The following is a 24,750-nucleotide window of genomic DNA, read 5'->3' as shown; positions in this document are numbered from 1 at the left end:
CAATAAAAGCCGATATCTCGCCTTTACGTCTCAGAGTGAGTTATTGATGGTGCATCAATTGCACCATCTGATATAGGACAAAGCCTCTGATTAAGGTGTTTTCCAATGTTATGTTAAGGACATTTCCGTACCCAAAATATTTATTTGGTTAAGAGTTTCTTTCTTATTGTTCAAGTATTCCTGTACTGAAGTTAGGACTTTAATTTATTTGGTTTTCTATCTATTACAGAGCAGATGAAATTGAAATGATCATGACAGATCTGGAACGAGCCAATCAGGTAACAGACTTTGAGGATATGGTTCAGTGTTTTGGCAACTGATGTTGCTTTTGTAGTTTCTCACTCCATTCTCCTCACTCCATCCCTTCTTCCTCAGCTCAATTTGCCTCTGTCAGTATTTTTTCACCTTCCATCCTGTCTGTCCATTTCCTTTTCCTTCTATTTGGCCCATTGTGTCCATGCTAACTAGTAGGTCCTCTTACTTCCTCTGTACCAGATTTTCTGCACCCTCTTTTTCCTGTGGATTTACCTCCTTTTTTTGTGCTCTTCCCCTTTTCTGATTTTGAATTCTGCTTTCCCTCCACACAACAAATAAAATCTCCTTTGGTGTCAACTGTGCAAAAATAAATTGAATAAAATGATCTCCTTCCATTTGTTTTTGCTCTATCTGAAAAATTCGCTGAACTGCAACATTAATATCAGCAGGGATTCCTTGCTCCTGGCGTTAAATTGCTGTCATAATCACTCAATTATTTCCTCCTTGTATGGTATAAAATGAATATCCATCACTTCCAGTATTTTCTTTTTACATTTATTAGGTTGACTGTTAAGGAAAATCTGTTATAGTCAGTGGCGCAGAAATTGATTAATGGGTCCATAAAATTTGTCAGCTGCTCAACAAGTAAGTTTTGTTTTTCTCCCCTTTTCCTCAGAGGGCTGAAGTGGTTCAGAGAGAGGCAGAGTCCTTACGAGAGCAGCTTTCCTCAGCTAACAAATCCCTTCAACTGGCCACTCAGATTCAGAAGGCTCCTGATGTGGTAAGGCATTAAAGAGTATGAATCAAATGAAGTGTCAATTGATAATCACATTTTTCATTTTAAAACATAGTTTTCAAACAGCGTTATTAATTCTATTGACAGTTCCCTGGGATCTGTTGACTCACAGTCTTGGGTTTTAACAGAGTTAACTTTGGAGACAGAAAATAAACTGATTGTTGTCTTCTATATGTGCTAGAACTCCTATGTTGCAGATCTGAGTTTGACACTTTCTGTATTTAATCACTGTCTCCAAAGTTGCACTCACCAGGCACTTTGAGTCATGAGTTACAATTGAGCTGGTTAAAGTTATTTGTGAGCAAGGGATGTTAGTGGGAAGGGACAAATGGACAAGGGAATCATGGTGGGAAAAATCCCTGCAGAAAGTGGAGAGGACATGTTCGGTGGTTGGATCCTTTTGGAGATGACACAAATTGCAGAGAATGACGTTTTGGATGTGGAGACTCATTGGGTGGTAGGTAAGGATAAGAGGATCTCTATCCCTATTCGACATCGGGAAGATAGGGTCAGCGTGGATGTTTGGGAAATGGAGATATGTACGAGGGAGGATTAATGGTGGAGGGAGGGAAACCATTTGAAGAAGGAGGATATGTCTCATGTCCTGGAAAGGAAAGCTGCATGCTGGGAACAGATGTGGTGGAGATGAAGGAACTGAGAAAAGAGTTTTATAGAAGGCAGGTTGCGAAGGCAGGTTGCAAAGTCAGATAGTCAAGATAACAGTGGGAATCAAGGTCTATAAAAGACATCAGTTGACAGTTTCTCTACAGAGATGGAGGCAGAGATCGGGAAAGGGGATAGAGGTGTCAGAAAAGGACCAAGTAAATTTAAGTAGAGGATGTACGTTGGAGACAAAATTGATGAAATTGACAAGCTCAGCATGGGTGCATGTAGCAGTAGATGAGTTGGGGAGTATTACCGGAGAAGGCTTGAATCATGGACTGTTCTACATAGCTATTGAAAAGGCAGATATAGTTGGAGCCCATGGCTATCCCTCGAATCTGGAGAAAATGGGAGAAGCCGAAAGAAAAATTGTTGAGGATGAAAATGAGATTTGAAAATATTCACCTGAAGGAGCTTACAGTAGAAAGGTTTTAATTTTTTTTTTGTTTTATGTAGAATTGGACAATTACATGGTTGTTTGGATGAAAGGTAACTAATTTCTGCTGTGTGCTCACCAAGTCGCAGAAAACAGTCTTTGAACCAAAAAGAGTGCAGTCCCTATCATTAGCGAGTAACAAGACAGATCTTGTAACAGCTTCACAAATGAATGAACACTTATCTATTAGCAATCATACTATAATTGAGTTTGATGGATTCTGGTTTCAAATCCAAGATTCTTATAAAAGTCAGGAACAAGGCATAAAACTTGTTGCTTTATGATTGTTTTATTAGGAGTTGATAGAATAAGGGAAGTTGAAACTAACAGTGATACAGGTTTACTACTTGAAGAGAGAGAAAGTGAAGATGGCACCTATAATAAAACAGTGAAGTTTATAATACTGAGATAAGAACAATTCCATTCAAATGTATAGATAAGGGTTAACCAATTAAAAAACACTTATTCAATACTGCAGTACCAGATTACCCAATGAGAAAACACATTCACAGGCTTTAGATGTTTCAGAATGGACAAGGAGGGAGGCAAAAGAGGTGGGGGCGTGGCACTGCTGATCAGAGATAGTGTCACGGCTGCAGAAAAGGAGGAAGACATGGAGGGATTGTCTACTGAGTCTCTGTGGGTGGAAGTTAGAAACAGGAAGGGGTCAATAACTCTATTGGGTGTTTTTTATAGACCACCCAATAGTAACAGGGACATCGAGCAGCAGATAGGGAGACAGATTCTGGAAAGGTGTAATAATAACAGGGTTGTTGTGGTGGGAGATTTTAATTTCCCAAGTATTGATTGGCATCTCCTAGAACAAGGGATTTTGATACGGTGGAGTTTGTTAGGTGTGTTCAGGAAGGTTTTCTGACACAATATGGAGATAAGCCTACAAGAGGTGAGGCTGTACATGATCTGGTATCGGGAAATGAGCCTGGTCAGGTGTCAGGTCTCTCAGTGGGAGAGCCTTTTGGAGATAGTGGTCATAATTCTATCTCCTTCACCATAGCATTGGAGAGGGATAGGAACAGACAAGTTAGGAAAGTGTTTAATTGGAGTATCAGGAGGAACTTGGAACCATAAATTGGGAACAGATGTTCTCAGGGAAATGTCTGGCAGAAATGTGGCAAATGTTCAGGGGATATTTGCGTGGCATTCTGGATAGGTATGTTACAGTAAGCTGGAAAGGATGATAGGATACAGGAACAGTGGTGTACAAAGGCTGTTGAAAGTCTAGTCAAGAAGAAAAGAAAAGCTTATGAATGGTTCAAAAATTAGGTAATGATAGAGATCTAGAAGATTATAAGGCTAGCAGGAAGGAGCTTAAGAATGAAATTAAGAGAGCCATGAGAAGGCCTGGCAAGCAGGTTTAAAGAAAGCCACAGAGCATTCTACATGTACGTGAAGAGCAAGAGGAGAAGACATGAGAAAACAGGACCAATCAAGTGTGACAGTGGAAAAATGTGTATAGAACCGATGTAGATAGCAGAGGTACTCAATGAATACTTTGATTCAGTATTCAGTACAGAAAAGGTTCTTGGTGGTTGTACAGATGGCTTACAGCAGATTGAAAAGCTTGAGAATATAGACGTTAAAGTGGATGTGCTGGAGCTCTTGGAAAGCATCAAGTTGGATAAGTCTCCGGGACTGGACAAGATGTACCCCAGGCTACTGTGGGATGCAAGGGAAGAGATTTCTGAGACTCTGGCAATGGTCTTTGCATCATCAGTGGGGACGGGAGACGTTCTGGAGGATTGGAGGGTTGCAGATGTTGTTCCCTTATTTAAGAATGGGAGTAGAGATAGCCCAGGAAATTATAGATGGAGAAGATCCTGAGAGGCAGGATTTATGAATGTTTGGAGAGGCATAATATAATTAGAAATAGTCAGCATGGCTTTGTCAAAGGCAGTTTGTGCCTTATGAGCCTGATTGACTAAACATGTTGATGAAGGTAGAGCAGAAGATATGGTGTATATGGATTTCAGCAAGGTTTTTGATTAGGTATTCCATGCAAGGCTTATTGAGAAAGTAAGGAGGCATGGGATCCAAGAGGACCTTGCTTTGCAAATCCAGAATTGTCTTGTACTCTGAAGGCAAAGATTGGTTGTAGACGGGTCATATTCTGCATGGGGTTGGTGACCAGTGGTGTGCCTCTGGGATCTGTTCTAGGACCCTTTCGTAATTTTTATGAATGACTTGGATGAGGAAGTGGAGCGATGGGTTAGTAAATTTGCTGATGGCACAAAGATTGGGGATGTTGTGGATAGTGTAGAGTGCTGTCAGACGTTACTGTGGGACAATGATAGGATGCAAAATTGGGCTAAGAAGTGGCAGATGGAATTCAACCCAGATAAGTGTGAGATGGCTCATTTTGGTAGGTCAAATATGATAGCAGGATATAGTTTTAATGATAAGACTCTTGACAATGTCGATGATCAGAGGGATCTTGGAGTCCATAGGACATAGGACACTCAAAGCTGCTGTGCAGGTTGACTCTGTGGTTAAGAATGCATACGCTGCATTGGCCTTCATCTAATGTGAGATTGAGTTTAAGAGGCAAGAGGTAATATTGCAGCTACATAGGACCCTGGTTAGACCCCACTTGGAATACTGTGCTCAGTTCTTGTCAGCTCACTACAGGGAGGATGTGGAAACCCTAGAAAGGGTGCAGAGGAGATTTACAAGGATGTTGCCTGGATTGGGGAGCATGTCGTATGAGAATAGGTTGAGTGAACTCGGCCTTTTCCACTTGGAGCGGCGGAGAATGAGAGATGTAGTAAAAGATGATTTCCTTACAATGAGCCAGAAACTGTGCACAGTAAAGCTGGCCAATGTACTTGTGGGTGAAACAACTGTAGAACAATGGGAGATATTGATAAAGGAGCTCAGAGACATAGGTTCACTTATACTCCCAAAAGACAAGTGAGCTTGTTGCAAAACAAAATTTACTGGATCACTGAAGGTGGGATAAGCCAAATGGAGAATGTATAGAAAAGGCAGAACTAATGCAGATCTTGAAGACTGGCAGCATGCAAAAATGCAAAAGTAGCTGGTTCTGATCTCCAGATATGGGTTTGTTTTCAACATTTAAGAGAAATTTTGAAAAATACATCATGGGAAGGATATAGAGGACTTATGGTCCAGGTTTTGGTTGATGGGACTAGGGAAACTAATAGTCCATCATGGGCTAGATGGACTAAAGAATATGTTTTGTGATGTAGAAAAGGAGAAAAAGAGCAAAAGACCCTTGGAACAGAAGTCCTTCTGAAGGGCTTCAACCTGAAATGTTGACTGTGGAGTCCTGCTGAAGGGTCTTGGCCTGATACATCGACTGTACTCTTTTCCATAGATGTTGCCTGGCCTGCTAAGTTCCTGTAGCATTTTGTGCGCGTTGCTTGGATTTCCAGCATCTGCAGATTTCTGTTGTTCGTCATTGGACCAGAAGTATTGAATTCTGTTTCCTTTTCCTAGACACTGCCTGACCAGTTGAGTGCAGGAATTTCTAGTCTTTGATTTTCAGATTTTTAATTTTTGCAAACATTTCTTTGAACATGAACTTTTCTTATGATTGGAAAATTGTGATGCCATTCAGCTATTTAAGTGTAGAGTGAGGAAGAGCACAAATTATGGATTTAATATTCTACCAACATCATGCTATTAAATGGCAATGAATGGCTGTTTTTCAAACTGATGGAACCATACTGAGTTTGTTGTATATTAATAACTTGAATCTTGATGAACATAATATTTAACAGGGACAGAAAGAATGGAAAAAGAATGTGAAGTAGACTTGTAACTTAAGAGTGGTGTAAGGATTCTAAATAGCAATGACTTTTACTGCAGAAAGAGAAGTTTAATGAGGAAAGTTTAAAAGATGGAAATGAGAGAAAGTGGGAATAAAAGATATCCCTGGGTGTACTTTGCAGCAAGGAGAGAATTCGACAAGAAATGAATAATTTTGGTTTTCATCTTGTTAAGTGGAGAAGACTAAAGAGTGACCGATGACTTATCCTGATAGAAAATTTTGATGAAGTGGATGCTGTAGGAATTCTTCTGCATGTGTGGAAAAGTAGCGTGAAAATGGCAAAATGGTGACTGAGACTCAGAAGGAACTTCTTTTGCTCAGAGTGGTGAGGACGTGGAATACTTCACTACAGGGAATAAATGTGGCAAATAGTACATAAGGTGTGACTGGGAAAGCACGTAGAGAGTTATGTTGATGAATTTCAAAGACGGAAGTAACTTGTAAATCAGTAGTAATAATAATATTTAATCATACCTTTATAATGAAGCCTAGAATAGCTTTGGATGGAAAGAAAGGGCTTATGTTACCTCTAAACAGTGAAGTACCCAAATTTATGCAAGTGGAGTATTTGCTCTATATCATCCCAATGTGAGTATAGTCCACGTAATCCCATTCCCTCCCTTCACTCCAAAGCCTTGCATATTATTTTGTATAAGATGGTTGTTCAATTAATTTTTGAATTTTGTAATCCCTAATACTGCTTGCTGAAATTAAGTTTGACAATTGGGAGAGTTTAGAACCAGCCATTGAAGATTGAAAAAACAAATTGATCAAGTAGTTGAGAGTAGAATATAAGAAAAAGACTGTAATGCTTCTGTAAACCACATAAATAGGAAGATGAAGGTAAGTTGTTTATGTCAGAGGTGGGAAGAACTATATAGATAATGAAGAACTGGCTGAGGTATTTAGAAATATTTTGTTTGCCATGACTATGGGAAATATAATAAATAGCAGAAATTATGTGAAATTAAGACATGAAAATGAAAAGGTCAATGTAATTATTATTGCTTTAGAGAAGGGTTAAGCAAATCACCTGGACATTATAGCGTGCTACTAGGGTGGCAGCTACAACAAGGAAAAATTGTTCTAGAACAATCTCACCAAACTGGAAAGTAGGAAAATAAAACAGAACATTACAGTCCAGTGCAGGCTCTTCTGCCCATGATATTGTGTTGACCCTTTAACCTACTCTAACGTTAATCTAACCCTTCTGTCCTACATAGCCCCTCATTTTTTTTTCATCCACGTGCCAATCCAATAAGGTTTTCTTAAATTATGTATCTGCCTTTACCACAATCCCTAATAGGGCCTTCCATGCACTCACCACTCCATGTATTACCTCTGACATCCCCACTATACTTTCTTGCAATTACTTTCAAATTATACCCCCTTGTATTATGTCACCATTTGCTTAAGCCATTTTAGCCCTGGGGGGAAAACGTAAATTGGCGATCCTCTAAATCTATGCCTCTTACTATCTTGTACACCTCTGTCAAGTCACCTGTCATCCTCCTACATTCATAAGAGAAAATCCTTAGCTCAGTTAAGCTGGCCTCATAAGACATGCTCTCTAATTGAAGCAACATCCCAGTAAATATACTGTCTGCACCTTCTGTAAAACTTCCACATTCTTCTGGTAATGTGGCACTTACAGTTTTCCAAGTGTACTCCAACCACGGTTTTACAGAGCTGCAACATTACCTTGTAGCCCTTCAACTCAATCCTTCAGCTGTTGAAGGTCAACACAATTTTTAAAAACTGTATCAACTTGCACTGCATTTTGAGAGATATTTGCATGTGAACCCCAAAAGCACTCTGGTCATCTACACTGGTTAGAATCTTGTCATTAACCCTGTATTCTGCCTCAAATTCAATCTTCCAAATTGATTCATTGCAGACTTCTGTGAGTTGAACTCCACCTGCTACTTCTCAGCCCAGCTCTGCATCTCGTCAATGTCCCTTTGCAACCTATGACAACTTTCCACACTATCCACAGCTCCTCTAATTGAACTACCATTTGGAAACTTACTAACCCATCCTTATGGAACACCACTGGTTACTAATCTCCATACAGAATTTTATCCATCTGAACCACCTATGGGCAAGCCAGTTTTGAATCCATACAGCCACATGTCCCTGGATCCATGCCCCCTGACTTTCTGTATTAGTCTAATTTTGGTGAACCTTATCAAATACCTTCCTAAAATCCACTTCCACCATATCCAGTGCTCTACCTTCATCAATGTGCTTTGTCATATCCTCAAATAATTCAATCAAACTTGAGAGGCATGACCTGTCCCTCACAAAAGCCATGCTGACAATCCCTAATCAAACAATGCTTCAACAAGTACTTGTAAATCCTGTCTCTACAGATCTTCTCCAAAAATTTACCTGCTACTGAAGTAAGATTCAATGGTCTGAATTCCCAGGATTACCCCTACTCACTTTGTTGAACAAAGAAGTAACATTTGCCACCGTCCAATCATCTTTTACTACTCCTGTGGAAAATGAGGATCATCACCAAAGATTCAGCAATCTCTTCCCTCACTTTTTGTTGTAACCTCAGGTATATCCCATTCGGTCCAGGGACTTATCTAGCACAGTTTGAAAATGTAGTCCAGTTACTCAAGAAGAGGAGAGGAAGATAATATTACAAACTCTAGATGGGATAACCTACCATCAGATTTTGGGGAATGTTAAAATTAGTTATAAAGGTGAGATAGCAGGGTGCTTAGAAAATCATGATGTTATTTGATAATGCAGTGGAATTACGGAAAAAATTGTGTTGTGTTTTCCGAGGATGCTGGGAAATCAATGAAAATATGTTGGGTAAATAAGGGTTAATGGATTTTTGGAGTAATATGAAAAAATTGATAAAAGAAAGGAAAATAGAAAAGTCAGTTCAACTTATACTCAACATCAGTAATACGAAGGAGCAGATTATGGACTTCAGGAAGGGCAAGACCATATAACAATTACAGCACAGAAACAGGCCATCTCAGCCCTTCTAGTCCGTGCCAACACTTACACTCACCTAGCCCCACTGGATCGCCTCCAGCCCATATCCCTCCATTCCTTTCCTGTCCATGTACCCATCCAATTTTACTTTAAATTACAATACCGAACCTAACTCTACCACTTCTACTGGAAGCTCATTCCACACGGCTACCACTCTCTGAGTAAAGAAATTCCCCCTCGTGTTACCCTTAAACTTTTGCCCCCTAACTCTTAAATCATGTCCTCTTGTTTGAATCTCCCCTACTCTCAATGGAAAAATCCTATCCACGTCAACTCTATCTATCCCCCTCATTATTTTAAATACCTCTATCAAGACCCCCTCAACCTTCTATGCTCCAAAGAGTAAACACCTAACTTGTTCAACCTTTCCCTGTAAACCCAGGTGCTGAAACCCAGGGTAACATTCTAGTAAATCTTCTCTGTACTCTCTCTATTTTGTTGACATCTTTCATATAATTCGGTGACCAGAACTGTACACAATACTCCAAATTCAGCCTCATCAATGCCTTGTACAATTTTAACATTACATCCCAACTCCTATACTCAATGCCCTGATTTATAAAGGCCAGCATACCAAAAGCTTTCTTCACCACCCTATCCACATGAGATTCCACCTTCAGGGAACTATGCACCACTAGATCACTCTGTTCTACTGCATTCTTCAATGCCCTACCATTTACCATGTATGTCCTATTTGGATTATTCCTACCAAAACGTAGCACCTCACACTTATCAGCATTAAACTCCATCTGCCATCGTTCAGCCCACTCTTCTAACTAGCCTAAATCTCTCTGCAAGCTTTGAAAACCTACTTCATTATCCACAACGCCACCTACATTAGTATCACCTGCATACTTACTAATCCAATTCACCACCCCATCATCCAGATCATTAATGTAAATGACAAACAACATTGGACCTATTACAGATCCGTGAGGCACACCACTAGTCACCGGCCTCCAACCTGACAAACTGTTAACCACCACTACTCTCTGGCATCTCCCATCCAGCCACTGTTGAATCCATTTTACTACTTCAATATTAATACCTAACGATTGAACCTTACTAACATTCCGTGCCTTGTCAAAGGCCTTACCGAAGTCCATATAGACAAAATCCACTGCTTTACCCTCGTCAACTTTCTTTGTGACCTCTTCAAAAAATTCAATAAGAGTTGTCAAACATGACCTTCCATGCACAAATCCATGCTGAGTATTCCTAATCAGGCCCTGTCTATCCAGATAATTATATATACCATCTCTAAGACTACTTTCCATTAATTTACCCACCACTGATGTCAAACTGACAGGCCCATAATTGCTAGGTTTACTCTTAGAACCCTTTTTAAACAATGGAACCACATGAGCAATATGCCAATCCTCCAGCACCATCCCTGTTTCTAATGACATTCGAAATATTTCTGTCAAAGCCCCTGCTATTTCTACACCAACTTCCCTCAAGGTCCTAGGGAATATCCTGTCAGGCCCTGGAGATTTATCCACTTTTATATTCTTTAAAAGAGCCAGTACTTCCTCCTCTTTAATCATCATAGTTTCCATAACTTCCTTACTTGTTTTCCTTACCCTTACACAATTCAATATCCTTCTCCTTAGTGAATACCGAAGAAAAGAAATTGTTCAAAATCTCTTTCGGCTCCACACATAGCTGTCCACTCTGATTCTCTAAGGGACCAATTTTATCTCTCACTATCCTTTTGCTATTAATATAACTGTAGAAACCCTTTGGATTTATTTTCACCTTAATTGCCAAAGCAACCTCGTATCTTCTTTTAGCTTTTCTAATTTCTTCCTTAAGATTCTTCTTACATTCTTTATATTCCTCGAGCACTTCATTTACTCCATGCTGCCTATATTTATTGTAGATTCCCCTCTTTTTCTGAACCAAGTTTCCAATATCCCTTGAAAACCATGGCTCTCTCAAACTTTTAACCTTTCCTTTCAACCTAACAGGAACATAAAGATTCTGTACCCTCAAAATTTCACCTTTAAAAGACCACCATTACATCCTTCCCATAAAACAAATTGTCCCAATCCACTCCTTCTAAATCCTTTCACATCTCCTCAAAGTTAGCCTTTCTCCAATCAAAAATCTCAACCCTGGGTCCAGTCTTATCCTTCTCCATAATTATATTGAAACTAATGGCATTGTGATCATTGGACCCGAAGTGCTCCCCAACACATACGTCCGTCACCTGACCTATCTCTTTCCCCAACAGGAGATCCAACACTGCCCCTTCTCTATTCGGTACCTCTATGTATTGCTGCAAAAAACTATCCTGCACACATTTTACAAACTCTGAACCATCCAGCTCTTTTACAGAATGGGCTTCCCAGTCTATGTGTGGAAAATTAAAATGTGCTGACTACAAATATCTGCTATCTCCTTACAGATTTGCTCTCCCAATTCTCACTCTCCATTAAGTGGTCTATCATACACCCCTATAAGTGCTACTACACCTTTCCCATTCCTCAGTTCCACCCAAATAGTCTCCCTAGATGAGCCCTGTAATCTATCCTGCCAAAGCACCACTGTAATATTTTCTCGGACAAGCATTGCAACATCTCCGCCTCTTGCCCCTCCGATTCTATCACACCTGAAGCAACGATATCCAGGAATATTTGGTTGCCAACCACACCCCTCCTGCAACCATGTTTCACTAATAGCTACAACATCATAATTCCAGGTATCCATCCGTGCTCTAAACTGATCCACCTTTTTTACAATGCTCCGAGCATTAAAATAGATGCATTTAAGAAACTCTTCACCTCTTCCTCTCTGTTGATCCCTAACGATGCAATCAACTTTATTATCTTTTTCTTCCTTCTCCCCTACATCTTCGGTCTGAGCGCTCCCCTTCTCTATCACCTGCCTATCCTCCCTCACACACTGTCTACTAGCTTTATCTATTTGTTAACTAACCTCCTCTCCCCTCGTCTCTTCAAATTGATTCTCACCCCACAACCATTCTAGTTTAAAGTCTCCCCAGTAGCCTTAGCAAATCTCCCCGCCAGGATATTGGTGCCCCTAGGATTCAAGTGTAACCCGTCCTTTTTGTATAGGTTACACCTGCCCCAAAAGAGGTCCCAGTGATCCAGAAACTTGAATCCCTGCTCCCTGCTCCAATCCCTCAGCCACGCATTTATCCTCCACCTCATTCCATTCCTACTGTCACTGTCACGTGGCACAGGCAGTAGTCCTGTGATTACTACTGTTGCGGTCCTTCTTCTCAACTGCCTTTCTAACTCCCTATATTCTCCTTTCAGGACCTCTTCCCTTTTCCTACCTCTGTCATTGGTATCTGTACGTACCACGACCTCTGGCTCCTCACCCTCCCACTTCAGGATATCTTGGACGCGATCAGAAACATCTCGAACCCTGGCACCAGGGAGGCAAACTACCATCCAGGTCTCATGATCGCATCCACAGAACCGCCTGTCTGACCCCCTAACTATCAAGTCTCCTATCAGCACTGCCTTCCTCTTCCTTTCCCTACCCTTCTGAGCTACAGGGTCGGACTCTGTGCCGGAGGCTGTCCCCCCCAACAGTACTCAAACAGGAGTACTTATTGTCAAGGGGTACAGCCACTGGGGTACTTTCTGGTACCTGACTCTTCCCCTCCTAACCGTGACCCACTTGTCTGCCTCCCATGGTCCCGGTGTGACCACCTGCCTGTTACTCCTCTCTATCAACTCCTCACTCGCCCTGACTAGACGAAGGTCATCGAGCTAATGCTCCAGTTCCCTAACACGGTCCCTTAGGAGCTGCAGCTCAGCACACCTGGCGCAGATGTGGACTTCCAGGAGGCTAGGAGACTCCAGGACCTCCCACATCCGACACCGAGAACAACAAAACAACAAACTGCCCTCATACTCATACTTCCCCTTTCCTCAAGTAACAGGAAAAACTGAAACCTAAATCTACCTTGCCTCGCCCGCTTCCACCTAAGCCCGTTGAGCCCAAGCCCTTAAGCCTTCACTCTGCTCCCGGCTCACTCTGCTGCCCGCTCTATAAGGCTGTGTCCTTTTTAAATCTTCCCCGCTTCACTGCCCGCCGTCACATGCCTGCGCAGTCCCGCCTTTCTTAACTCTGGTGAGAATAAGAAAAATTCAAGATGGCTTCTGCCGCACTCCTGTTCTGATTCGCCGACTTCCTTCTCCAAATGAAAACCGATTCAGGAGTTCTGCCCTTTTTAAATCTTCCCCGCTTCACTGCCCGCTGTCACACGTGCACAGTCCAGCCTCTCTTAACTCCGATGAGAATAAGAAAAATTCAAGATGGCTCCCGCCACACTGCCATTCTGATACTCCGACTTCCTTCTCCAAACGACGAAGGAAGAAATACCAATCCTCATAGAGAGATCAGAAGTGGAGAGAGTGAGCAGTTTTAAGTTCCTGGGTGTCAAGATCTCTGAAGACCTAACCTGGTTCCACCACATCAATTATCAAGAAGGCAAGACAGCAACTATACTTCTTTAGGAGTTTAAAGAGATTTGGCATGTCAACGAATACACTCAAAAACTTCTATAGATGTTCTGTGGAGAGCATTCTGACAGGCTGCATCACTGTCTGGTATGGGGGGTGGGATGGGGAGGACTTTTGCACAGGGCCAAAAGAAGCTGCAGAGGGTTGTAAATTTAGTCAGTTCCAATTTAGGTACTAACCTACAAAATACCCAGGACATCTCAAGGACCAGTGTCTCAGAAAGGCAGCCTCCATTACAAAGGACCTCTAGCACCTAGGGCATGCCCTTTTCTCAATGTTACCATCAGGTAGGAGGTACAGAAGCCTGAAGGCACATACTCAGTGATTCAGGGACAGCTTTTTCCCCCTCTGCCATCTGATTGTTAAATGAAAATTGAACACGTGAACAATACCTCATTATTTTTAGTATATATTATATCTGTTTTTTTGCATGATTTTTAATCTATCAATATAAGTATACTGTAATCGATCGATCTATTTATTTATTTATTTGTTTGTTTGTTTATTTATTTATTTATTATTATTATTAGTTTTTTTCCCCTCTTCTATATTATGTATTACATTGAACTGCTGCTGCTGAGTTAACAAATTTCACGACACTTGTCGTGGTAGTAAACCTGATTCTGATTCTTATTCTGAATTCTTATTCTCATGTGAGAAGGGGGATGCCAAAAAAATCTCAGTGCTAAACACCCAAGTATTGATAATTAATATGAAAGACATACATAAAAGCTTGTTTAGTCCACTCTTGCAATTTTGTTTTAGTTCTGGTTGTCACATTATAGGAAGGATTTGGAAGCTTTGGAGAGAGTGCAGAGATTTACCAGGATGCTTTCTGGACTAGAGGGCATGTCTTGTAAAGATAGGTTGAATGAGCTAGGTCTTTTTTCTTTGGAGTGAATGAAGATGAGAGGCTCATCAGGTAAGATGGTGGCTCATCATGCTCAGACACAGCAGCCTCTATGGGACCACCCAAAGAAGTTATTGGCTGTTTTTACAATCGCAAGACATTGCTGTCTACCCTGTCACTGAGTTGCTCAATGGTGGAGGAACTGGAAGAGCTGAACTTGGTGCAGACTGTGTTGCTGCCTGCTATAGAGAAGCACTGCAGTTGCGAAGGCAGCGTGCAGTCTAATAACAAGTGGTTGCCTTCATCATTTTTCTTGTGATTGCAAGACCCTTTTGGATATTGGTAAAATGTAGAACGCTACAAGTCCAGTTCATTGGTTTATTGGCAGGGCCAATGCTGGTGGTGCTGCATGGCCTTAGATGTAGCATGGATGTACTGCATTATCACCTGTTTGCAGCCGCTCAGGAGAGAAGCATCTGAGTTGGTCTCTGGAGACAGTGTGGCATGATGCTCTGTTAGTGTTTGCTCGTCGGAAAACAAGTTGAATTGTGTTCTGCATACTACTGAGGGCTTGTCCTTGCCAACACCATTCATGGACTTGGGCTATATTTTTTTGTGTGACTGAATGTTTACTGCTATCTTATAAGTGCCTATGAATGTTTGTACTGTGTTTTGCACCTTGGATCTAGAGAAATGCTGGCTGTGTTCATGGATATTCATGTATGGTTGAACGACAATTACAATTGAATTTGATAGAAGTGTGCTAGTTGATAAGAGGCATAGCTAGAATGGATAGTCAGAGATGTTTTTCTAAATTGAAATGGTTAATACAAGTGAGCATAATTTTCAGAATTTTGGAGGAAAGTATAAAGGGGATGCCTTACCCACTACCTTATTCTGGCTTCTTTATCCATTCTTTCCAGTTCTGATAAAGAGGCCTGGCTAGAAACTGAGTCATTATTGCTTTCCATAACTATGCTTGACCTGTTGAGTTCCTCGAGCATTTTGTGTGTGTACTGTGTGCTGTAATGTTCTGTGAAAGGCAATATTTTATGTTAAAGATTTCTCGCTGGTTGGAAAAGTAACCCCAAGTGTTAACTAGGACTATTCAATGCCAGACTTATCCCGGACCTGGACTGTAGGCTGAATTTTGTTCTCAACGTCAAGAAGTGAATGTGCCATCAATTTCTTAATGTTGAAGAAGTTTAGCCAGTAATGCTGGCTGTGTGGCCAATGCTCCTCCTATACTGTAATTAAATTAATTTGAATGGGTAAGTGGATAGAATGACGTATAATGGGAAAATATGATAATATGTCGGAAAACAGAAGAAACAGATACATTTTTAAGTGATAAGAAACTAATAAAGATAAATAATTGTCGAAATTCAGGATAATTCATAAATCACAAAATTGAATTACAAATACAGTTCATTGGACATTGATATACTAGTTTTGATTGCTAAAGAATTTGAGTAAGGAAAGAAGTAATGCTGCTTTTATATCAGGACCATATTGGAATTGGTTTGTTATTGGCACATGTACTGAGGTACAGTGAAAAGCTTGTTTTGCTTATGTTTCATACTGATCGAATCATTACACAGTGCATTGGTGTAGAAGAAGGTAAAATAATAAGAGAATGCAGAATGAGTTATAACAGCTACAGAGGCAACATCAAGTTTAATGTCACTGACATTTGTCATGAAATTTGTTTTTTTTGCAGTAGCAGTATATTGCAGTACTTAGCAATAGAACTATAAATTACAATAAGAAGTAGGGTTGCGAGAAAATGTTTGTGAACTCTTTGCAATTACTTTTTCATATGCATTAATTACTCATAAAATGTGCTCTGAATGGCCTAATTCTATTCCTATGTCTTATGGTTTTAAGATCATAACGAGGTAGATTGTATGGATGCTGTCTGGCCTGCTGAGTTCCACCAGCATTTTGTGTTTTTTATTTTTTCCAGCATCTGCAGATTCACTCGTGTTGCCTTTGTATGGTCAAGAGCCCATTTTATTGTACTATTATTATTGTACTATTTATTGTACCACTATTGATTCAATAGTGTTACAACAACATGGTAAAAACTGTTCAAAAGTGATCTCCAGGCCGAAGGAAAAACATAATCTGGCCTGGATGTGATGCAGGTTAAATTCAATCACTTGATGGCAGAGTTGAGGGGCTTATCCATGAGGACCAACTTCTAGGTCATTTGCTCTAGTTTAGATGCTGTGAAATAGTGATTCTGTTTCTGTGGACCTGCTGAATATTTACAATGTTTTATGTTTTCATATTCTGAGGGGATTCAGAAGTGCATGAGTAGACTGTTCCACTAATTTCTTGAGTCTGGAGCAAAGCTGCACGGAACGGTTCACTATTTAGTATTAGAATGAAGAAGATTTTTGTTATTCACATAGGGGGTTATAAATCTTTGGAAATCTGTCTCGGAGGTCAAAATCTGATTAGATTTAAGATTAACAGATTGTTGGGTGCTAAGGGCATTAGGCCGGAAGGTAAACTTGAGGAAGTTCAAGTTTATTGTCATCTGACTCTACATATATACAACCAAAGAAAACTCTGTTCCTCCTGACCATGGTGCATCCACAATACATATATCACACACAACACATAAAACAAAATATTACCTGAAATAAGATAGTAAAATACAATTCAAAATGCACGAGAAATGCGCAGCACAGGTAAACAGTAAACAGATCGCTGTCCTAGTGACAAAACCTCGGTGGCGGCTAGGTATTCAATAGGCTCACAGCCTGGGCTAAGAAAATGTTATCCAATCTGGTAGCCCTCGTCCTGATGCTCCTATATCACCTTCCTGACGGTAGTGGGTCAAATGGATGGCAGGGATCCTCAAGAATGCCTCGGGCTCTATGTATACGACATTCCCAGTAAACGTCACAGATAGGGGGTGGTCGAACCCAGTGATCCCCTTGGTGGTTTTTACTATCCTCTGTAGGGTCTTTTGATCCAATGCCTGGCAGCTTCCGTATCATAAAGTGATGCAATTAGACAGGGGGCAAGGAGCCTTGCATGCCTCAATCACTTCTGTGTCTTCTTGACTAATGAGGAGCTGTTGTGGTCCATATTAGAACATCTGTGTAGGAACCTAGTGCTCTTCACTCTCCCCACGACGGAGCCATGGAGCCATTGTTGTGCAATGGAGAGTTGTCAACCCATGCCTCCCTGAAATCCTCAATTATCTCCTTTGGTTTGCCACATTGAGGCTCAGGTTATATTCTCACACCATTTGACAAGTTTCTGTACCTTCTCTCTGTATACCAACTCATTACTTGCCTATGAGGCCAACTATTGTTGTATCATCAGCTAACTTGATGCAATTTGAAGTGGATCTGGCAGTGCAGTTGTGAGTCAGCAGTGTGAACAGCAATGCTGAGCAGACAGCCTCAAAGGGGGTGGTGGAGAGCAGTGCTCAGCAAAATGGAACCTGAAATATTGCTGCCAACGTGGTCTGACTGAGATCTTACCATCGAGAAGTCCAAGATCCACTTACAGAGAGGCATGTTAAGTCCCAACAAGGACAGATTACCTACCTGCCTCAGAAGGATGATGGTGTTAATCCCCACCAGTGAAGAACATCCTGGCGTATGAGGCATTGTTTTCTAGATAGGACAGGACAGGGTGAAGGGCCAAGGCAATGGTATCATCGATGAACTGGTTTGAGCAGTCCAATGTAGATTAAATGTGGGATTTTATATGGTCCATTGCCACTGGGCGGTAATCATTTAGGGCAGTTACTGTTGTTCTCTTGAGCACCAGAATTGTTGTGGCTGCCTTGAAGCCTACAGGGACAGTGGACAGTTGCAAAGAGATGTTAAAGCTGTCCATTAAGACCTCTATGAGATAGGCCACACAATTTCTCAGCACCTTACTAGTTAAATTGTTTGGCCCCTCACCTTTGTATATGTTCACCCTGGCTAGGATCATCCTCACTTTGGTTGCAGCCAGACAGGATGAATGTTCCTTAGGGGGAGAAGGGGGGTCTTCTTCAATGTCACATCATTCATTATGTCAAGTCGTGCATAGAAGAGATTCAGCTTATCAAGATGGGAGATGTCACTGTCATTGACAGTGCAGGATGGACTTTGACCTGATATGGTTCGTTTGTGCTGTGTGTTCCTGTGTCACAAAAGTGTCTTAGATTTTCTGTGAGTACACTCGCTTTGCCTTTCTGATGGCGTGGGAGAATGCAGCTCTTGCTGACCTTAGAATTATTTTATTCCCTGATTTTAAGGCAGCATCTCGATCTCTAAGCAGTGCACAAGCCTCTGCAGTCAGTCATGAAGGAAAACATAGAAAAATAGAAAACCTACAGCACAATACAGGCTCTTCGGCCCACAAAGCTGTGCCGAACATGTCCTTAGAAATTACCTAGGGTTACCCATAGCCCTGTATTTTTCTAAGCTCCATTTACCTTTCCAGGAGTCTCTTAAAAGACCCTATTGTATCTGCCTCCACCACCATCGCTGTCAGCCCATTCCATGTTCTCACCACTCTCTGCATAAAAAACCTACCCCTGAGATCTCCTCTGTACCTACTTCCAAGCAGCTTAAAACTGTGCCCTCTCGTGCCAGCCATTTCAGCCCTGGGAATAAGTCTCTGACTACCCACACAATCAATGCCTCTCATTTTATACACCTCTATCAAGTCACCTCCCATCCTCCATTGCTCCAAAGAAAAAAGGTCGAGTTCACTCAACCTATTCTCATAAGGCATACTCCCTAATCCAGGCAACATAGAAAGCCTACAGCACAATACAGGCCATTCAGCCCACAAAGCTGAGCTGAACATGCCCTTACCTGAGAAATTACCTAGAGTTACTCATAGTTCATAGGGTTTTCTGAGCTCCATATATCTGTCAAGGAGTCTCTTAAAAGAGCCCATCGTTTCCAACATTGTCGCCGGTGGCCCATTCTACGCACTCACTCTCTGCGTGAAAAACTTATCCCGATATCTCCTCTGTACCTAATTCCAAGCACCTTAAAATTGTGCCCTATTGTGCTAGCCATTTCAGCCCTGGGAAAAAGCCTCTCACTATCCACACGATCAATGCCTGTCATCATCTAATACACTTCCAACAGGTCACCTCTCATCCTCCATTGCTCCCGGGGGAAAAGACCGAGTTCACTCAAACTGTTCTCATAAGTTATGCTCCCCAATCCATGCAACATCCTTGTAAATCTCCTCTGCACACTTTCTATGGTTTCCACATCCTTCCTACAATGAGGCGACCAGAACCGAGCACAGTACTCCAAGCAGGGTCTGATCAGGGTCCTTTATAGCTGCAACATTACCTCTCGGCTCCTAAGCTCAATCCCACGATTCATCAAGGCCAATGCACCGTATGCATTCTTAACTACAGAGTCAACCTGCGCAGCAGCCTTAAGTATCCTGTGGACTCGGACCCCAAGATCCCTCTGATCCTCCACATTCCCAAGAGTCTTACCATTAATACTGTATTCTGTGATCATATTTGACAAAGCCATGCTGACTATCCATAATCATATTATGCCTCTCCAAATGTTCATAAATCCTGCCTCTCAGGATCTTCTCCATTATCTTATCAACCACTGAAGTAACGCTCACTAGTCTGTATTTTCCTGGGTTATCTCTACTCCCTTTCTTGAATAATGGAACAACATCTGGAACTGTCTAATCCTCCAGAACATCTCCGTTGCAAAGATCATTGCCAGACGCTCAGCAATCTCCTCCCTCACCTCCCACAGTAGTCTGAGGTACATCTCGTCTGGTCCTGGTGACTTATCCAACTTGATACTTTCCAAAAGCTCCTGCACATCCTCTTTCTTAATGTCTATATGTTCAAGCCCTTCAGTCTACTGTAAGTCATCCCTACAATCGCCAAGATCCTTTTCCGCAGTGAATACTGAAGCAAAGTACTCATTAAGTACCTCTGCTATTTCCTCCGGTTCCGTACACACTTTTCCACTGTCACACTTGGTTGGTCCTTTTCTCTTGCTCCTAACATATTTGTAGAATGCCTTGGGGATTTCTTTAATCCTGTCCACTAAGGGCTGCTTATGACTCCTTCTGGCTTTCCTAATTTCTTTCTTGAGCTCTTTCCTGCTAGTCTTATAATCTTCTAGCTCTCTATCATTACCTAGCATTTTGAACCTTTCATAGGCTTTCCTTCTTGACTGGTTTTACAACAACCTTTGTAGACCACAGTTCCTGTACCCTACCATTCATTTCCCTGTCTCATTGGAAAGTAGCTATGCAGAACTCCATGCAAATATCCCCTGAACATTTGCCATATTTCTTTCATACATTTCCCTGAGAACATCTGTTTTCAATTTATGCTTTCAAGCTCCTGCCTTATCGCCTCATGTTTCCCCTTACTCTAATTAAATGCTTTCCTAACTTGTCTGTTCCTATCCCTCTCCAATGTTATGGTAAAGAAGATAGAGTTATGATCACTATCTCCAAAATGCTTTCCCACTGAGAGAGGAATAGGTTCATATGAAATGACAGAGAAAGCTGAAAAGACCAAGCTCTTGCTTCTGTTCCTTAGCTGATAGGAATCACTGTTACATTCCAGTGAAAGAATCTGTTTCGTTTTTCTCCTATCTTAACTAGTGAACAAGAAGTGTGTTATTTTATATGATTTAATAAAAATATTAAAGGATGCAAATGTATTAAGTTTGATTTCTGGGTTATCTTTATTAGGAACAAGCTATTGAAGTGTTAACACGATCAAGTCTGGAGGTTGAATTAACTGCAAAAGACCGTGAAATAATGCAGTTAGTTGAAGACGTGCAACGACTGCAGGCGAATCTGACGAAACTGCGTGAGACCTCAGCAAATCAGGTCTCACAACTTGAGCAGCAACTTACTGCAAAGAATAGCACACTCAAGGTAAAGGAATTCAAATGTTTATTCGACTTTAAATAATTAATGGTTTTTTGGCAGATTTTGGACCATACTGTTTTTGAGGGTTTTATTTTTATTTGCCAATTTCTAACTTTGCTGGGCTTGTATTTCTTACATGGAACTGCCTTTAGTTGGTGTAATCTCCTACTACATAACAATGTGCATAGATTTAAAGCTGATTTATACTTCTGCGTCAAATAAACGCCATAGGTACGGCGTAGCCGCATAACCTACACTGTACCCTACGCCCTACCCTGCGCTATAGCCTGATGTGCACCTCTCCAAAAATGTAATTGTGCGTCGCGGCGATACAGACCGCAACAACTGTGATTGGTCTGCTTGGTAGCATTGCATTTCCTCCTGTCTACAGGCATACTATGCGTACACTGATGCGAAATAAGTGGTTAGAGATGATGAGCCAAATTGTCAAATTTATGTGCCGACATCCGAAAATACTTAAATGCACTTCCTCCATGTCTCTTAGTGACTGGACAAGCACAGAAAATTCACCCTCCTTTTGCCTCAGTCAGTTGAATGGTCATACATACCATCTCCTCTGACATCTCTCTTTTCTGCATTGCAGTAATTTCAATAAAAGTAACCCTTGTTCAACATTTATTAGCTCCAACTCCAACATGATGAACTCAGTCACCATTGTTTGAAGTACACGAAGAAACTCTAAGCAATGGCATAGAAACCCCACCGCCAGCTAGCATTTTGGGGTTGGATTGCAGAGCGATGCAGATGCACCAATGCACACAATGCTCACAACAGCGCATGCCACTTACGAAGGTTGTGGCGTAGGCTACTATGCAGAAGTATAAATCAGCCTTTACTGTAACAGAAATGCAGTGCTGAGCAGTGGAAATAGCTTTGAAGGAATTTGTAACTGGCAGTGTACAGTGGCATGCAGAAGTTTGGGCACCCCAGTCAAAATTTCTGTTACTGTGAATAGTTAAGTGAGTACAAGATGAACTCATCTCCAGAAGTCATAAAGTTAAAGATGAAACATTCTTTTCAACATTTTAAGCAAGATTAGTGTATTATTTTTGTCTTGTACAATTTTAGAGTGGTAAAAAGGAAAGGAGCTCCATTCAAAAGTTTGGGCACCCCAAGAGATTTGAGCTCTCAGATAACTTTTACCAAGGGCTCAGATCTTAATTAGCTTGTTAGGGCAATGGCTTGTTCAGAGTCATTGTTAGGAAAGGCCAGGTGATGCAAATTTCAAAGCTTTATAAATACCCCGACTACTCAAACCTTGTCCCAACAATCAGCAGCCATGGGCTTCTCTAAGCAGCTGCCCAGCACTCTGAAAGTTAAAATAAATAATGCCCACAAAGCAGGAGATGGCTATAAGAAGATAAGAAAGTGTTTTCACGTAGCCGTTTCCTCAGTTCGTAATATAATTAAGAAATGGCAGTTAACAGGAATGGTGGAGGTCAAATTGAGGTCTGGAAACTTTCCAAGAGTATTGCTCGTAGGATCACTAGAAAGGCAAATCAAAATCGTCATTTGACTGCAAAAGACCTTAAGGAAGATTTAGCAGACTCTGGAGTGGTGGTGCAGTGTTCTACTGTGCAGTGACACCTGCACAAATATGACCTTCATGGAAGAGTCATCAGAAGAAAACCTTTCCTGTGTCCTCACTGCAAAATTCAGTGTCAGAAGTTTGCAAAGGAACATCTAAACAAGCCTCACACACAAAATGCTGGTTAAACACAGCAGGCCAGCAAGCATCTATAGGAAGAAGCACTGTTGACGTTTCGGGCCGAGACACTTCGTCAGGACTAACTGAAAGGAAAGATAGTAAGAGATTTGAAAGTAGGGGGAGGGGGAAATGCGAAATGATAGGAGAAGACGGGAGGGGGTGGAGTGAAGCTAAGAGCTGGAAAGGTGATTGGCAAAAGGGATACAGAACTGGAGAAGGGAAAGGATCATGGGACGGGAGGCCTAGAGAGAAAGAAAGGGGGTGGGGAGCACCAGAGGGAGATGGAGAACAGGCAAAGAGTGATGGACAGAGAGAGAGAAAAAAAAGGAGGGGGGGAAATAAATCAGGGATGGGGGAGGAGGGGCATTAATGGAAGTTAGAGAAATCATAATGTTCATGCCATCAGGATGGAGGCTACCTAGACGGAATATAAGGTGTTGTTCTTCCAACCTGAGTGTGGCTTCATCTTGACAGTAGAGGAGGCCATGGATAGACAGACATACCAGAATGGGAATGGGACATGGAATTAAAATGTGTGGCCACTGGGAGATCCTGCTTTCTCTGGTGGACAGAGCGTAGGTGTTCAGCGAAACGGTCTCCCAGTCTGCGTCGTGTCTCACCAATATATTAAAGGCTGCACTGGGAGCACCGGACACAATATACCACACCAGCCGACTCACAGGTGAAGTGTCGCCTCACCTGGAAGGACTGTCTTGAGGCCCTGAATGGTGGTGAGGGAGGAAGTGTAAGGGCAGGTGTAGCATTTGTTCCGCTTACAAGGATAAGTGCCAGGAGGTTGGAGGTGGCGGAAATTATGAAGAATTATACATTGGACCTGGAGGCTGATGTGGTAGTAGGTGAGGACAAGGGGAACCCTATCCCGAGTGGGGTGGCAGGTGGATGGGGTAAGAGCAGATGTACGTGAAATGGGAGAGATGCGTTTGAGAGCAGAGTTGATGGTGGAGGAAGGGAAGCCCCTTTGTTTAAAAAAGGATGACATCTCCTTCGTACTGGAATGGAAAGCCTCATCCTGAGAGCAGATGCAGCGGAGACGGAGGAATTGTGAGAAGGGGATAGCATTTTTGCAAGAGACAGGGTGGGAAGAGGTAATGGTCTTGTGATGGAGGAGTGACGTCATTTTCCCGCCAGTGAGAGGAAATGTGATAGTTTTTTTCAGCAGGGTGTAAAAGGAGAATCCCTCCCTGTGATGCAGGGCAGTCGGTGGTTGATTTCACTAGTCACTCTGCATTGCTGCGTATTTTGATGTATGATGCAGTTTTGTTTTAAAGTAGAGTTTTATTTTCTGCCTTAAGTCTGAAAGGTTATTGCCAGCAGTTCTACTGCTGTTAGAATCAGTAGGCTTATAGTAGGTATCAGTAGATATCTACTAATAGAACTTATTGGCCGCAATGAGCAAAGGCATGTTTGGAGAAAAAAGGGTGCAGAATTTCATGAAAAGAACAGCTCTCCAACAGTTAAGCATGGGGGTGGATCGATCATGCTTTGGGCTTATGTTGCAGCCAGTGGCATGGGGAACATTTCACTAGTAGAGAGAAGAATGAATTCAATTAAATACCAGCAAATTCTGGAAGCAAGCATCACACTGTGTGTACAAAAAAGCGAAAATGAAAAGAGGATGGCTTCTACAACAGGATAATGATCCTAAACACACCTCAAAATCCACAATGGACTACCTCAAGAGGCGCAAGCTGAACGTTTTGCCATGGCCCTCACAGTCCCCCAACCTAAACATCATCGAAAATCGGTGGATAGACCTCAAAAGAGCA

The 24,750-nt window shown here is 41.6% G+C and overlaps 1 protein-coding gene across 8 annotated transcripts in view; it reads left to right on the top strand.

The window, feature by feature from the left end:
- LOC132395815 (protein CASP-like) overlaps nucleotides 1–24,750 on the top strand; it is a 739,549-nt gene that overhangs the window by 288,748 nt on the left and 426,051 nt on the right. For all 8 annotated transcript variants that reach the window (XR_009512755.1, XM_059972899.1, XM_059972897.1 and 5 more), the window contains exons 9-11: nucleotides 230–278; nucleotides 932–1,036; nucleotides 21,052–21,240. Coding sequence is in view for 7 of the 8 variants with exons in the window: in XM_059972899.1 (XP_059828882.1) it covers nucleotides 230–278; nucleotides 932–1,036; nucleotides 21,052–21,240 (343 nt within the window). In the remaining variant the exon portion in view is untranslated. The remainder of the gene's footprint in view (nucleotides 1–229; nucleotides 279–931; nucleotides 1,037–21,051; nucleotides 21,241–24,750) is intronic.

The sequence above is a fragment of the Hypanus sabinus genome, chromosome 6 (genome assembly GCF_030144855.1).
Source record: "Hypanus sabinus isolate sHypSab1 chromosome 6, sHypSab1.hap1, whole genome shotgun sequence".
In the NCBI taxonomy this organism is placed as follows: domain Eukaryota; kingdom Metazoa; phylum Chordata; class Chondrichthyes; order Myliobatiformes; family Dasyatidae; genus Hypanus; species Hypanus sabinus.
Note: the sequence above shows the minus strand (reverse complement) of the source record. Positions and strands in the feature narration are given on the sequence as shown.